This window comes from Malaclemys terrapin, chromosome 1 (assembly GCF_027887155.1).
Source record: "Malaclemys terrapin pileata isolate rMalTer1 chromosome 1, rMalTer1.hap1, whole genome shotgun sequence".
NCBI classification, from domain to species: Eukaryota; Metazoa; Chordata; order Testudines; family Emydidae; genus Malaclemys; species Malaclemys terrapin.
In genome coordinates, this window is record NC_071505.1 from 116,210,364 (window position 1) to 116,224,662 (window position 14,299).

The 14,299-nt window shown below is 37.9% G+C and overlaps 1 protein-coding gene across 7 annotated transcripts in view; it reads left to right on the plus strand.

Annotated features, from left to right (window-relative positions):
- The window catches only part of PLEKHA5 (pleckstrin homology domain containing A5), a 274,187-nt gene that overhangs the window by 143,337 nt on the left and 116,551 nt on the right, over positions 1 to 14,299 (plus strand). For all 7 annotated transcript variants that reach the window (XM_054036329.1, XM_054036266.1, XM_054036274.1 and 4 more), the window contains 2 exons: positions 4,601 to 4,684; positions 5,629 to 5,749. In XM_054036329.1, coding sequence (XP_053892304.1) covers positions 4,601 to 4,684; positions 5,629 to 5,749 — 205 coding nt within the window. The remainder of the gene's footprint in view (positions 1 to 4,600; positions 4,685 to 5,628; positions 5,750 to 14,299) is intronic.

The following is a 14,299-nucleotide window of genomic DNA, read 5'->3' on the forward strand; positions in this document are numbered from 1 at the left end:
GGAAGAGGAGTGTTCCTTGCCCATTTAAGTGGTAGAGATCTCTAAACAAGTAAGGGAAATGGCTCCTTGCTTCACAATGTACTTTTACAAGTCCATGCCAACTTTCCAGGCCCCCTTTCTACCAGATACTCATTATTGGGCCAGGTTTTCAACTTCAGACATGCTGTCTGTTTATCACATATCACTTTGAATGAGGGAGAGAAAGGTGGTGTCTCTTTTTTTTCCCTAGGTTTAGCCCTAAAATTATTGACCTAACAGTTGTCCTCAAATGGCTTTTGTGTAGTCATCTGGGATTGCTCCCCTCTCTCCAATGTTTTCCATTTATTCTTGCCATTTAAATGACCTTTCCTTTAGTAAGGAGGAGTGAACACAGCTTCTTATTGACCTAGGCAGTGCCAGTGTGTGCAAGTTGTTCCCTCCCACCAAAAGAGGGAATATTCCACTTGGCAGCCTTTTGGGATGCCAGTTGATGACCAGATGTATCAAATTGTCAAGGTTAAACATTAGAGCAGTCTACATCACTATAACCTAACTGAATGACACCCTTTTTTGACTTAGTGTGGGATTTTAAAAAAAGCCTGAATTAGAAGCACAAGTCTCATGGGAAGTCGGTGTAACTTGTGCTCCTCAGGCACTTTTAAAAATCCCACCATTTATGGCCAGCTTAGTTGGTTGCGGCTTAATGTTGGCCACCAAGCCACATGGCAAAAAAAGTTGAAAATTATTATTTTATGATGATAAAAGTTCAATTCATGCCCTGTATTCCATAATCTCAAGTGCTGTGGATACAATTCTCCAGCCTTTCTCAAGAGATCAAGAAAGTGAGTCTGTTGAATTGGAGGAAAAATATCCATCTAAAAATGGATGTTGTGCAGTGATGTTTGTAACTTAGTTTTCTTTTTCTCTGAGCCACTTTATCTTCCTTAGGGAACATAGAATCATAACAATTTAGGATGGCAAGGACTTAGCGGATCAGAATCTATCTCATGGCCCTTCAAAGGTTATGGATGTACTTTCCCAATAGAATCTTTTCAGAGGTTAACCTGATTATAGTTGTTGTAAAAAGGTAGAGAATGATGTACTTTGTCATTATTAGTCCCAAATATCCACAACTTGCTTTAAACTAAACTCTGTGACATAAGAAAAAATGGTACAAAGAAATGGGTTACATTTTTACCTCTTTTCTGTTTGTGTTTGCATATTATATCCAATACAACTTAAACATGAAAGAAGCTTTAATTTTTTTACTGTAGATTTTTGTGTGAACGGGGACTTGTGACTACAGCATGACTGTGAAACTGCAAAGTGATCAAGATCTAAGCTTTTTAATATAAGCACCAGCCAGGGAAATGTTAAGATTCCTCTCAGGAATGGTCTAGTTATTAGATAGTCCTGCCTTGAGTGCAGGGGACTGGGCTAGATGACCTCTTGAGGTCCCTTCCAGTCCTACACTTCTCTGATTATCTTGCTGAAGTTAAGACTTCGGGGGGTGGAGAGCAAGGTTTGCAAAGTAAACAGTATTTTGTATAGTTAAAATGTTAGTGTCTATAACCAAAGGTTATCCTTAAAGTGCCGTAAGCTTTCATTCTGAACCAGTGTTAAGATTTTTGTAATTTTTTTTGAAAGTTTCATTGGAAGGCTGATGTTTTCCAAGTTTGTTACCTGTCTACGTGTGAAATTTTTGGGGAAGTTGGTGCAGAAATAAAGGTATTTCCCTTCTACAAAGAGAGAGCTGTGTCTCTTATCAGTACTTCTGGGTAAATAGATTTCAAAGCAAAAATCAATGTTATAATTTTAAATCTACCAAATAAAAAGTAGAAAAGAAAAAAGGAAATATTGGCAAAAATTTTCTAATGTTTACTCCAAATTTATTGAACTTGCCTAGATACAAACAAGCTCTCTGAAAATGAAAAACCTCATTTAAGATAGGCAATTAATATTGCAAAGGATTTGCTATTGGATGTACTGTATTGCATTGATTATAGATATTATGGTTTGAGATTACGTATAACAGTTTAGTTTGATATGACAGACTTTCGAAGTATCTGAAAACTTTATAGTGGGATCTTCTGTTATTTCAGTTAATAGGTTTTATGTTTCCATACAAATCCCTTTGACATTTTCCTGTATCAGCTGCAACAGTAGTGGCAACAACGAATACTCTCTGGTAGCTTACGTGACCTTCATGATTCTAGTATCTGAGTGCCACACAGACATGAATGTACATATCCTCTCAACATCCCTGTGAGACAGGGAAGCATAATGCCTATTTTACAGATAAGGCACCGAGGAATAGAGAAATTAAGTGACTTGGCCAACGTTACACAGGATCTGAAGTGTGTGGCAGATTGAACCCAAAGATCCAGCATCCCAGTCCAGTGCCTTAACAACAAGACCATTGTTTATTGCTGTGCTTTTGCCTAAACAACTAAGTGTATGTTCTGTTTCACACCGAACTTGGAAGAAAACCAACAATGGCTGCTTGTTTTTGTATTTTTGGCACCTGCTGGTTAGTCTGTCTTCAAAGACTTGAAATTGTAAAACTTTAGATGAAGTCTGATTCTGGTGAGAGAGAATGTCTAAGTTGAAACTCTACTTTGATTTTATTTTAGCTTCATTTTATGTTTACCTCTTGCAATATACTTCTGATTTTTATTCTTGTGGCCTTCAACTTTTGTCTCACTTGAAGCCTCTCCCTTGATAATTCTCCTTCTCAGTTCAGCTCCTTCCACAAAATTAGTATGAAGATGCTATTTAAACTTACTATGTGCAGAGGTAGGAAAGGGCCAGACGAGCATAGGGACATTTAACATCTCCTGCTTCTAAGATAACCATCTCCCAGGTCTGTAACTCTATCTAGAATTTCTTCAATACGCTATTTTTAGAAAGGCCCCATCTTAAGACCTGCTGCAACTCTTAGTTTGTAACATCAGGTTTTTACCCTCTTGCCAGGAGGAGATCAAAAATATTTCCAGTGTAGGCAATCTTAAAAAATTACCAACACACTGGAGAGTTTGATGGTGTCGACTTTTGCCTGAAAAGTAACAAAATAGAAGAGATGGCAGCAGTATTCCAAGGAATGTCCAATATAGAAATATGTTTGACGATCTGTATCTGCTGGAAGGAGGGTAGAAAACCCAGTATTATAGAATGCTTAAAGCCATTTTCCAACTGAAGCCCCGAGGAAGCTCTTGTGAGGATAAAACAATCTAGCTCATCTCCATTTTCTGCCTCCCAGAATCTGCTTGAGTTGCATTGGGATCACATGCACACATGATACTTTCATATGAAGCAGACACATTTCTGGGAATACAGCACTTTTTTTGTATAGACGAAACAGGTGTATTGATACTTTTTACATGCTTCTGGTGTAGTGAACCCCATTCTTATGTCCATGGTATCATTATTCAAAATTAACCTACTTAGAAAGGTTACAACCTTTCATATGTTAGCTTATCCCTATGAAATTTCCTCCTCCTTCCACTCACTTAGCATTGACCTTAGTCTGCCTGTCTTCCACAAAATCTTGATATTGCTGGTGGAAGAACCTTCTCTTATAGAGTTCCTGCTGTTTTGAACTGACTTTCTATATATATCAGTCTTAGTGACTGTTCCTTTTCAAATCTAAGGTAAAAGCATACATTTTCTCTCTTATCCCTTTTTAATTTCTCCCTCCTTCTGTTGTTAAATTACATGAAGGATCCTGGGATACAGGTTCTATTAAATACCTCATGCAAAATACATTTGTACCATAGTAAATATACTGAATGTTACACTACTCCAGATTATTCCAGGTTTAAATGTCACTTTCAACTTGGAGAAAATCAAAAAATCTGATTTAATTTTGAATTGCTTCTTCAATTTTGTGCCAAATGTTATAAAGTCATATGTCTTCCCCACAGTGATGGGAAGAATTTAGGACATTGTTACAAAACCATTGATTTTAATATAGTCTCTTGTTGCATGAATTTATTGTGCCTGACTAATACTTATGACATTTGCATTCATTATGATGCCATAAACAATATGCAGGGGTAATATAACCATGAAATGTAATTTATTTGTGCTTGATTAAGTTAAAATGAAACATGGGTTTTATCTTGTGTATATATCTATCTGTAATCTTCTCTTTTTTTGGCTCTTACAAGTTCATAATGTTTCTTTTTGACTATCATGGCATTTTACTTGCAAGTTTTAAATGAAAAATGCCAAACTCCAGAATAGAAATCATTAGCTTTTTTTTATCCCTAGAGCAGTGTTAAAAGCTCAAATATTTTATTTTCCTCTCTAAATTGTTAGAAAATGTTTACCATAAGGGTTTCAATCATATTGTGAATGAAGCAATATTAGCATCCATTTTAAAAATAAACTGATTGCATGGTTTCAACTGTAGCATGGGTAAGGGCACAACATGCAAAGACACACAAATGTTTTATACCTGTAGTTGCCAGGAGTTAAGTTCCAGACATCACAATGAACTCTTCGTGGAACCGTCCAGTTATTTTCCTTGTATTTGGACCTTACACTAGATCCTTCAAATAATTTTACAGAAAACTACAAAATACATAACTTTATAAATGCCTGTCTCTCTTCTCCACAGCCATAATGAACGGAAAGTGACCTGCAAGCATCCAGTAACAGGACAGCCATCACAGGATAACTGTATTTTTGTTGTGAATGAACAGTAAGTGAAATGTGCTTTGCACAATATAAAATACATGCATTCTTAATTCATAAATTTCACAATGAGCTCCAATCAATATAGAAATTGATTTCTTTTATAATCTAATTCTTCTGTACTCTGCTAATCCAAGACCAAAGGAGCACAGTAAAACAATTAAAAAGAAAAAAAAAAACTAGCCCAAATAGGGTTTTCTATGTTTTAATGAGGTGTTGGGACCATTATTTCACTGTTCACTTCAGTTACCCTACCCAATTTGCATGCAGAGTAAACTAAAAGATTTTTAGCAGGATAGTCCAGTAGGCTACCATAAGGTACATTTTTGATCCATTTGAATTGCTCTGGAATATGTTGGCATTCCATATCTCCTGTAGCAGCTAGGACTCCTTTTCCATTTAATATTATTCCATTTCCCTGTCAAGAAGTTTTCTGAGCAGGTGGATGATAGATTTGTTGACTACTATTTCATTACTCTTGCAGCATAAATCATGAATGACATGATTTCCTTAGACCTTCCTGAAGGTTTAGGGGAATCAAGAATTTATGTGTAGTAGTAATTCCCTATCTCTGGTTGTGAAGTGGCTGAGTCTTGTGTATCTAATCAAATTACCAGACTGAACTTTAATAATACTTAAAAGTCTCATATTTTCACTAACATGAGATTGGTGTACAGCATTCTCTTACTAACTGTGCTGTGTGGTAAACCATACATTTGAATTAGTTTAAAGCAACGTTTAGAATTTCCTATAGTAGAACAAAGTTTGTCTTTGCTATACAATTTAATAACCCTTTTAATACTCGGTGCGGATAATTTTCTCTTGAAATCTGAATTGCTTCAAAATTGGAAAAGTAGGACACAGCCACTATTAGAGAACATCTTAGAGACACGTTTAATATCAGTCTGCACACACAGGAGGTTCTGGTGTTATTGAATATTCTGATTTCAGGACTGCTGCAACCATGACATCTGAAGAAAAGAAAGAACGAACAGTAAGCACAATAAGTGACGCTTCCAACTACAATTTGACATCAGATTATGCTGTGCATCCAGTGAGCCCTGTGGGCAGAGTAAGTCACTGTATCTGTTCGTTTATTAATGTAAAATTATTCAATTATTCCATAAGATAGCGAACAGAGTCCTATAATTAAAGAGAAACTTTGTAATTAATATTCCATTTTAAAAAAGAAACAAAGCATATGTATATCTCAGGCCACTTGATAACCTGAATGTTTTTATTTGGAAGCTGAGGTGTCTGAAATAACTTATCACTAAAGCTGTAATTTTTGTCACAGGCTTCTTGGCTCTTATGACTTTCACGTTCTGAAATTTTCTTTGGTATTAGACGCCTTTCTTTTTTTGTATATGAGCAACTGTGTGTTTGAGTGGGCATATAGGTAAGTGTGCATGTGGACAATTGCACTATGTTTTGAAAGATTTGACCAAACATCCTCATGGCAGGAGCAGGGGAGGCTCCAGGCACCAGCGCAGCAAATGCGTGCCTGGGGCAGCAAGCAGCGAGGGGCGGCCTGCTGGTCGCTGTGGGGGCGGCAGTCAGGGAGCCTTCGGCAGCAGGTCCACCAGTGCTGTGGCTTTGGCGGTGGGTACACCGAAGCCGTGGGACAGGCGGACCTCCCACAGGCATGCCGCTGAATCCGCGTTACCAGCGGACCTCCCGCAGGTGCGCTGCCAAAAGCTGCCTGACTGCGATGCTTGAGGCGGCAAAATACATAGAGCCGGCCTGGGTAGGAGTATGGAATTATAGCAATTAGTAAGGGATTGGTTGCAGCCCTTGAAAGCAGTTATGGGAACAGACCAACAGACCATATGGCAAAGGTTACATTTTAACTAGCAACTGCCAGTACTAGAATTTCAGTGCAGCTAGGTAGGAAAATTGCTCAGTAGCCCATGAAATCATAAGCAGTCTTCCTTGTTTTGTAGTCTGGTCTTGTGGTTAAAGCACAGGACTGGAAGTGAGGAAGCTTGAATTCTATTCCCGGCCTTGCCTTATTTGTGGGATCTTGGATAAATCAACTTAACTACGTTGTGCCTCAGTTTCCCTATCTGTAATGCGAGATACTTCCCTGCTTCTCAGAGATGTTATGAAGCAAAAAGCTTTAGAGATCCTTGGATAAAAGGCAGTATAGAACTACAAGTTTCGTTTTGTTTTTCAATTAGAGGCCACTTTGTAGAAGGACAGTTCACTTACTACAAAACTGTAAATTTTCATTGGGTTTTGCCAGGATAGATTTATTATCTTCAGAGAAAAGTTAGCCAGGTGACATCTTGGTTAGTGATGAGATAAGCAGTGCCGTCTGTCTTCTAGTCAACAGCTAACATTTCTTCTTGAGTATTTTTACATTCTCAGTTGCAAACAAAAAAACCTGTTGAATTAGGCACTGAAAAACTGTACCCAGCAAAGTGGTTCTCCTGCAAATGAATCAGATTTGTAACCTATGTACTTTGAATTATTAGTGTTAACTGAGCAATTTCTTTAATTTCAACAAGTTTGGATTGAAACACTGTTTATTTTCTCTGTGGAAAAAATAAACATTTTACGATTGCCCATAAAATAAGATATTTTGAGCATGTTGGAGACTGCTATTAAAGCAGCTTTTGTTTTAAATGGACACAGTCAAATGGTCAGGCAAAAACTTGACCTACATTAAAATCATTATCTACTGAGAAAAGACTTCCAGATTCTAGAAAATGCCTTAATCTAACAGTATTGCTGAGAAAATAGTAGCAGTGTTGATTTATTAAAAAATGCTACTGTTAAGCATGACCTTACAATAGTTGCTAAGCCCCTGCAGGGACAGCCATCAAAAAAGCACAATATAATCTTTTTCTCAGGACCGTGCTGACGACATCAGTGATGCTGGTGCAAAATTATTACAACAGAGCTATGTTAGAGTTCGTTATGTGGGGTGAAATGTGGATGAAGGGAAGGGGAAATATGTTCACTTCCATTTGGGAGGCAATCAGGAAATTAGTTTAGGGCTTTTGCAGACAAAATTAAAATAAACTACTTATTGTATTTCGTTGACAATGTACTGGAAAGAAATGGAGATTGCCATTGGCTATTGAATTATAGGCATTTGTCTAAATTGTTAAGTTAGAGGCTTTGACTGTTTTGTTGAATGGGATTTATTGAGCTACTTTTTAGAGAAATCAGATTTTTGCTTTTATACTAAAAGCTGTGCCCATTATCCTTTTTTCAATTACTAAATTAACTACTTACAATGTTCATGTGAATGCTATTCAAGTTACTTTAAACACAGTTATCAAAAATAAACCTGCTTGCATTATTGTACCATTTTTGATAGTCCAGTCTCAGAAGACAAGTGTCTGCAACATAGAAACCATAGTTGACACTAATCAGCCTCTTCGGCAGTTTCAGAGGGCCCATGGATTGAATGCATTTAAGACTGTTATTCCCTTGTGCTTAGAAGTGACCCGTCACTGATAGTATTGAGGAACTTCAGCCCAACCATGAGATTTGTGCTATTAGTTTTGATGTCTACCTCTATCTATGAATAGAGGACTTGAGGTGCCAGGGCTGCCTTACCAACACTAGTCTCTCACAGTCTGTCTTAAAAATAGTATTACAGTACATGAGAAAGAGAAAATAGTTGGGAGAGTAGTTATTTAGGTTCTCCATACACTAGGGAAAGAGAGAAAAAGCTACATTTGGCTACTTCTAAGACAAGCAAAAATATTGGTGGCAATTTATTAAAGTTGTTTGTAAACTCAATCATTTTCAGGGATGACTAATGAAAATTGCTAATGGGTTTATCTAATTAGTTGGGGAGATCATGAATTTCATATTGGGAACAGCTCAGTTGAGATAAAGGACTGTTTCAAGGCTCTTGTTAGTACAATGCTGTTCCTTTTATTAATATAAAACCATCCAGAATTAACATAACAATATTTGTAGAAGATTCTGTTTGCAGTTTTGTTCAAAAAAGGCTGACTAGAGTCTAAAGCCACTGTTCAGTGGCTGATACAAAAAATGAGGTGAGCTGAGTGAGACCAAACTGAAAGGGGCTTGATTTGACACTCAAGCCTCCTTCTCTTGCTCCCTTCCTCTCTCCACCCAAAAATAAAATAAAATGCTGACAAAGGAGAGAGTGGAGATTCATACCAGAGTGGTGTTAAATGCTCCATCTTTCCAGTCAGCCTCAAGTATGTTCTAACTTCAAAGCCACCTGTCCAACTTCCTGATTTCTGGAAAGGAAAAGGTGCTCTTTTTACTTCCCATCCTAGACCAAAACCTACAGAAGATGGTGTGGATAGAGCCTAGCACTCTCCCTCCATAGCCTCCTGGCTGCTAAAAAGTGGAGTGGTGGGAGGGTTTTTCCATTATTCTACCCTTCCTCCAGCCTCTCTTTCTAAGTTGCTATCCTCCATGTATTCTGCAGATGGTATTAAAATCTTTATAAAAGCCTTTGTGAATGATATGATTGAACCCCTATAGCACATACAGGGAATATTGCTTAATAACATGGCATGTACTTGCACAGGCAAAATTGTACTGGTCTCATGGTGATCTCTGTGGCTCCAATGTCTACCTCTGCAGTTCTTCATAGCTTTCCCAAACATTAGCAGACATTGGGTTGGGAAACTGACATGGTCCTTGTTAGGTTCATTGTTGCCCACAAACTTCTGCATAATAGCAGTACTGCCCAATCTTCTCAATTTCCCTGCCAGTGCTTGGAAGACTGAAGCAGCATTGATGCTAGAGCTGCCTACAGAATTAAGAAGGCAACACTGCATTGGTTCATATTTGGAAAGTTATCTTATCAATCATAAGGATTAGAAACTTATTTTTAAACAAAAAATTAAATTTGGCAGAAATTGATCGCTTAGATGCACCTCTTCACAACCCACACGCATCACAAGGGAAAGCTTCCAATTTGTTACTGACATTTCCAAGCCTTGTTTTAAAATACTTAAGCAATAGTTTTGCTTCTGTGTTCTTTAGATAAACTAATCTACAAGGTGACAACATGCTTTTATTGTAGTATTTAAGTAATACAGTAGCTTCACACAGTGTTTAAAGCGTGCAGGGTCAAAAAGGTTGCAGATCCAGGGAATATCTATAACTGGAGCTGGCTTGCTGAGAGGCACACATTTTAGTCCTACTTGTGGGGAGGGTGTGGGAGAGGAATTCCCTGTGATTGGCATCTTTCCCCCCCACTAGCCTACAAGATCCAATCAGGGTTGTTGCATTAGGCAGGCAGAGCTCTCTCCCCAGGAGCAGACACTGACCATTCACACAGGAGAGGAGCAGGGAACAGAAATAGCCAAGGTGCTCAGGTCAGCTCTGTTCCCTCCTCCTCCGTCCTTTGAGCATCCAGATGGGTCCTGTGCTCCTCTCCCTTGCCTTTAACACCCATCCTGGGAATGGGGAGAGGGGGGACCCTGCTGAAACCCCCCAGGCCTGGGGAAGGAGGATGAAGAACCCCAGAGAGATTTGGGAAGGGGGGCAAAACTGATGGGCGAATGAAGGGGACAGAATAATGGGTGATCCACCCCCACACACTTTTTTCACTAAGAACTGGCTTGACTATAATATTTATACTATTCTAAGGTTTTAAAATACAGTCTTGAGATCTTTAGAACACGTTGTGTGTGAGTTGAGATTCTCATTATACACTATAAGATAAAATAATTGACAAGTGTCTAGTGTTCTGTTTATTAACTAATATTAGAAAACTCAAGCAGTGCCCTGTTAACCTAAGTAGATATTTGCAGCTGGTGAAATGTGTGAGCCTGTAAAGGTTCACTTCTGAGCTCCATGAGCTTTGTGTGAAAGTGTGCATGTACTTGGTTACCAAACCAAAGAGATGCGCATTTAAATTACCTGAATCTGCTAGAGGAGTTGAAATTATTTGTTTTTTTGGCAGCACCACCTGGATGCATTAACCATTTTGCAAACAAAAAGGGATTTGTTGGCCTTGCATTGGGGAGTTTACACCCTTTCATACCAAATGATAGCATGGGCATGAATATTGCATCACTGGTTCTTAGAACATGCAAAGACCATTTTGTTTGTATATTGCATGGTAGAAAATATTGAAGGATTTTGATGAGTATTAGTAGTGCTGTTTTTTTGTTTGGGGGAAAAATTTCAACCAGAAACCAACAACTCTTTATTAAAAAAACCAAAACAAAAAAATTATTTAAAACAAGTGGACATATTTTGTTTCAGGTCAAACAAAACATTTTTTTTCATTTCCAGTCATCCTTTTTTAAAAGGAAAGGAGATGAAGGGCTAGATTCACAAATGGTTGCTGGCGGTAATCGAGTTGCTTCCTCATTTTCAGCCTTTAGACCAGCAGTTAGGGCATTGACTTATGATATGGGAGACGCAGGTTTAATTCCCCTATCTGCCTGATGTGGGGCAGGGATTTTAACTTGTTTCTCACATTGCAGGAGAATGCCCTATTCATTGGACTATAGGGTATTCTGGGCAAGTCTTCCTCTCTCCTGTTGAAACTGTTCATAAATAGTAATTGGAGCAGGGACTTGTCTCCAAGGCGAATGCCCTAGCCACCCGCGCCTCCCCTCCAAGTCTGTAGTGTCGTTCTTACTCTTGCTCGCCTGGGGATTAATCAAGTATTTTATACAGAATGGAATAGCTTCAAAAAGGAGGGATTGAGACACTGGTTGAGACACTTTCTGGCTGTCTTGTGAATGACAGCTAAGTCTCGTGAATTTTTTTTTTTTTTTTTTTGGACAAACTATTTGGCAAACTTGTATCAAGTTTTCAAGTAGTTTAGGTCGATCAAAACTGCATTTTTAGTCAAAAATAACTTATTTTGGTGAAAAATTGCACCCAGCTTTAGTAGGAGATAGGGAAATGTCTTTGAAAACAATTATGAAAATCTATGAAAAAAACAAACCTAAACATAATAGTTTGAATGTAATTTGTCACAACAGCTTCCAAGTTTTGGAATCTTAATGTATAGTTGTCAGACCTGATCTTTAATTTATTCTGTATGAATAGTTTTGTCTTCCACATTCTTCCCTCTGCTTCTTATAAAGCAGCAATTGCTGACTTCTCCTGAACATGGACTGAGTTTCCCAAACCAAAATGATGTTGAGCTTTAGAACAGTTTTGACTTTTGTTTTGAATTGTGTGTATTTTAAATTGCTTAAGCTTTTTTCCCCTAAACCAAATTTTGTTTAGCTGCCTTACTTCCAAATAAACATAAAACAGCCTCTTCACCCTTGCTTTTCATCTTGTGAGCTTAAGTCAACCCCTTAATAAAGATTTTGGATTGTAAACCTCTTTTTATTTTAAGACCTTATGCTGCCGTTCACAGAAAATATTGTTCACAAAAGCTGCATATTATTATTAAGGTAAAATATATTATGCAGTGTTACATGTGCTACTATATTATGAAAAGTCCCTTTGAAACCTAATCTAAATGTCCTGTTCATTTCAAGAAGGCTGTTCAATAAAAGTACACTCTGACACTACAAAATTTTTAATAATCTATGCTTTGCAAACTTGGTAGAGAAATATATTAGCATGCTTCCAAGAGAATACAAACAAATCAGAATTTCCGAAAAATATATGATAGTCTTCCTTTTGAATTTTGTATTAAAAATTAAAAATCTTTATCTTTGTCTTCCTCATCTCCTGTGTTGCCAGTGCTAGGGTCTTACTATTGTCTGCTACATATATGGAAAATACTCCATTACACGCAGAGTCGAAATTCAACATGGTCACACTAAAATGTTTGTTCATCTGAAAATCAATTCCCACTGAAATCTTGTTTATCTATTATTGTATTGTTTTCTAATCTGAGATATACCTCTATGCTCTGTTGTTGTTTTATAACATCTAAATGGTGACCATGCTCCCACTGCTTAATTTATGGAATCAAAGAGCTGTCCTATGCATGGGTTACTAAGATAGCCAGTTGTTTATCTGAGAGCAAAGCCATAATTGTCCATGTTCAGCATTTGTGTTGGCTGTATCATGTCTTTGTACACTTTTCAAATTTGTCATTCCCTCATAACTTGTGGAATTATTTCTCTAAATTAGAGGCTTTGTAGACCACAGCTCAGTGTCTAAATCCAAATTTAGAAAGCACCTCCACAAAGCAACCCCATATCCAGGCAATAATTTTTGGAACACAAGTTTGTAGATACGAGAAGCAATAACAGTATTTTTCACATCTATAAGGACTTTTCATCGGAGTATCTTAACAAACATCAGTTAAGGCCTTAAAAGTCCCCTTTGAGGTACCAGAGGGTAGCCGTGTTTCAGCAAAAACAACGAGGAGTCTTGTGGCACCTTAAAGACTAACACATTTATTACAGCGTAAGCTTTCGTGGGCTATGACCCACTTCAGATGTATGGAATGAAAATTACAGTAGGCAGGCATAAATATACAGCACAGGAAAAGATGGGAGTTACCTTACCAAGTGTGGGGTCAGTGATTCAATCAGGGTGGATGTGTCCCATTCCCAACAGATGACAAGGTTTGAATGTCAACAGAGTAAAAATTACTTTTTGTAGTGCAAACGATGCCAATTCCATCAGGGTGGATATTTCATCGGTGTTGGATTAAACTGAGGTGCAGAAATTACATGACTTGTCCAAAGTCAAGCAGTAAGTCTGTAGCAGAGCCAGGAACAGAACCTAGGATTCTTGTTTCCTAGTCCCCTGCTCTTGAGGAAAGGGAAACTATCCTTGTCAATGCATCAGCCTCTAAGCCATTCATTTCTATGGAATTTAAGCTTTTAATATTAAAAAATAGGTTTCCATCCTTTGTTTGCAACGGTAACTTTCCAAATAAAAACTAAATGTAAACCAATGCAGAGCAGTATTCAAGACACGGTGAATCCCTCCAGTGTCTCTGCTGCTGCTTATTGCTTTATGAGGCAGAAGAAGAGTGGGGAAAAAAAGGACTCTTGTTAGTTTCACAGCCGCTCTCCTAAACTGTCAAGAATCCCTTTAATTTCATTCTGTAGCAGCTTGAAAAAAAGCTATAAGCAGCATGAGAGCTGGATGCTGGAGTTACAGGGGAAGAACCACCAAAACAGCTGTTGGAGCAAGTAGAGTAGTGAAGATATTCTCCCTTTTGTAGCAGTCAAGAGAAAGTGAATGGGAAGATTGTGAGGGGCGAACAGAGAGAATACAAGCTAATTCACCAGAGGACGATATGAAAGGCTCAATCAGAAGCCAGAGATTGCACCCTTGTAGCAATCTGACCTCTTTCCCAGTTATTGGGGTTGTGCTGGGAACAGAAGAAAGCTTGGCTTTTCTCACCAGGGTGTTTCTCTGGAGCACCTTTTTCATTATTACTGCCATCTGTCATAGTTTTAGTTCTCTTACTAGTTCTTGTATTGTCTTGTAAGTGTTCTTCAAGCCCTGTCTTAGCATAAAGTCAGCTATATTTTTGTTTTTTAAAAATTATATTAAATCTGTATTTAAAATGTTTTGATCCTGTAATGCTCTGGGATTTCTCTTTTTCACTGCAGAAAATTTAGAGAAATTCTGGAGCCAGCAGAAACAGCATGGCAATTACCGTACTTATTTGTCTAAAAAGGAACAAAGCAATATCCTGCAATTCTCAAGGGGAAACACGGGTAGAGAACAA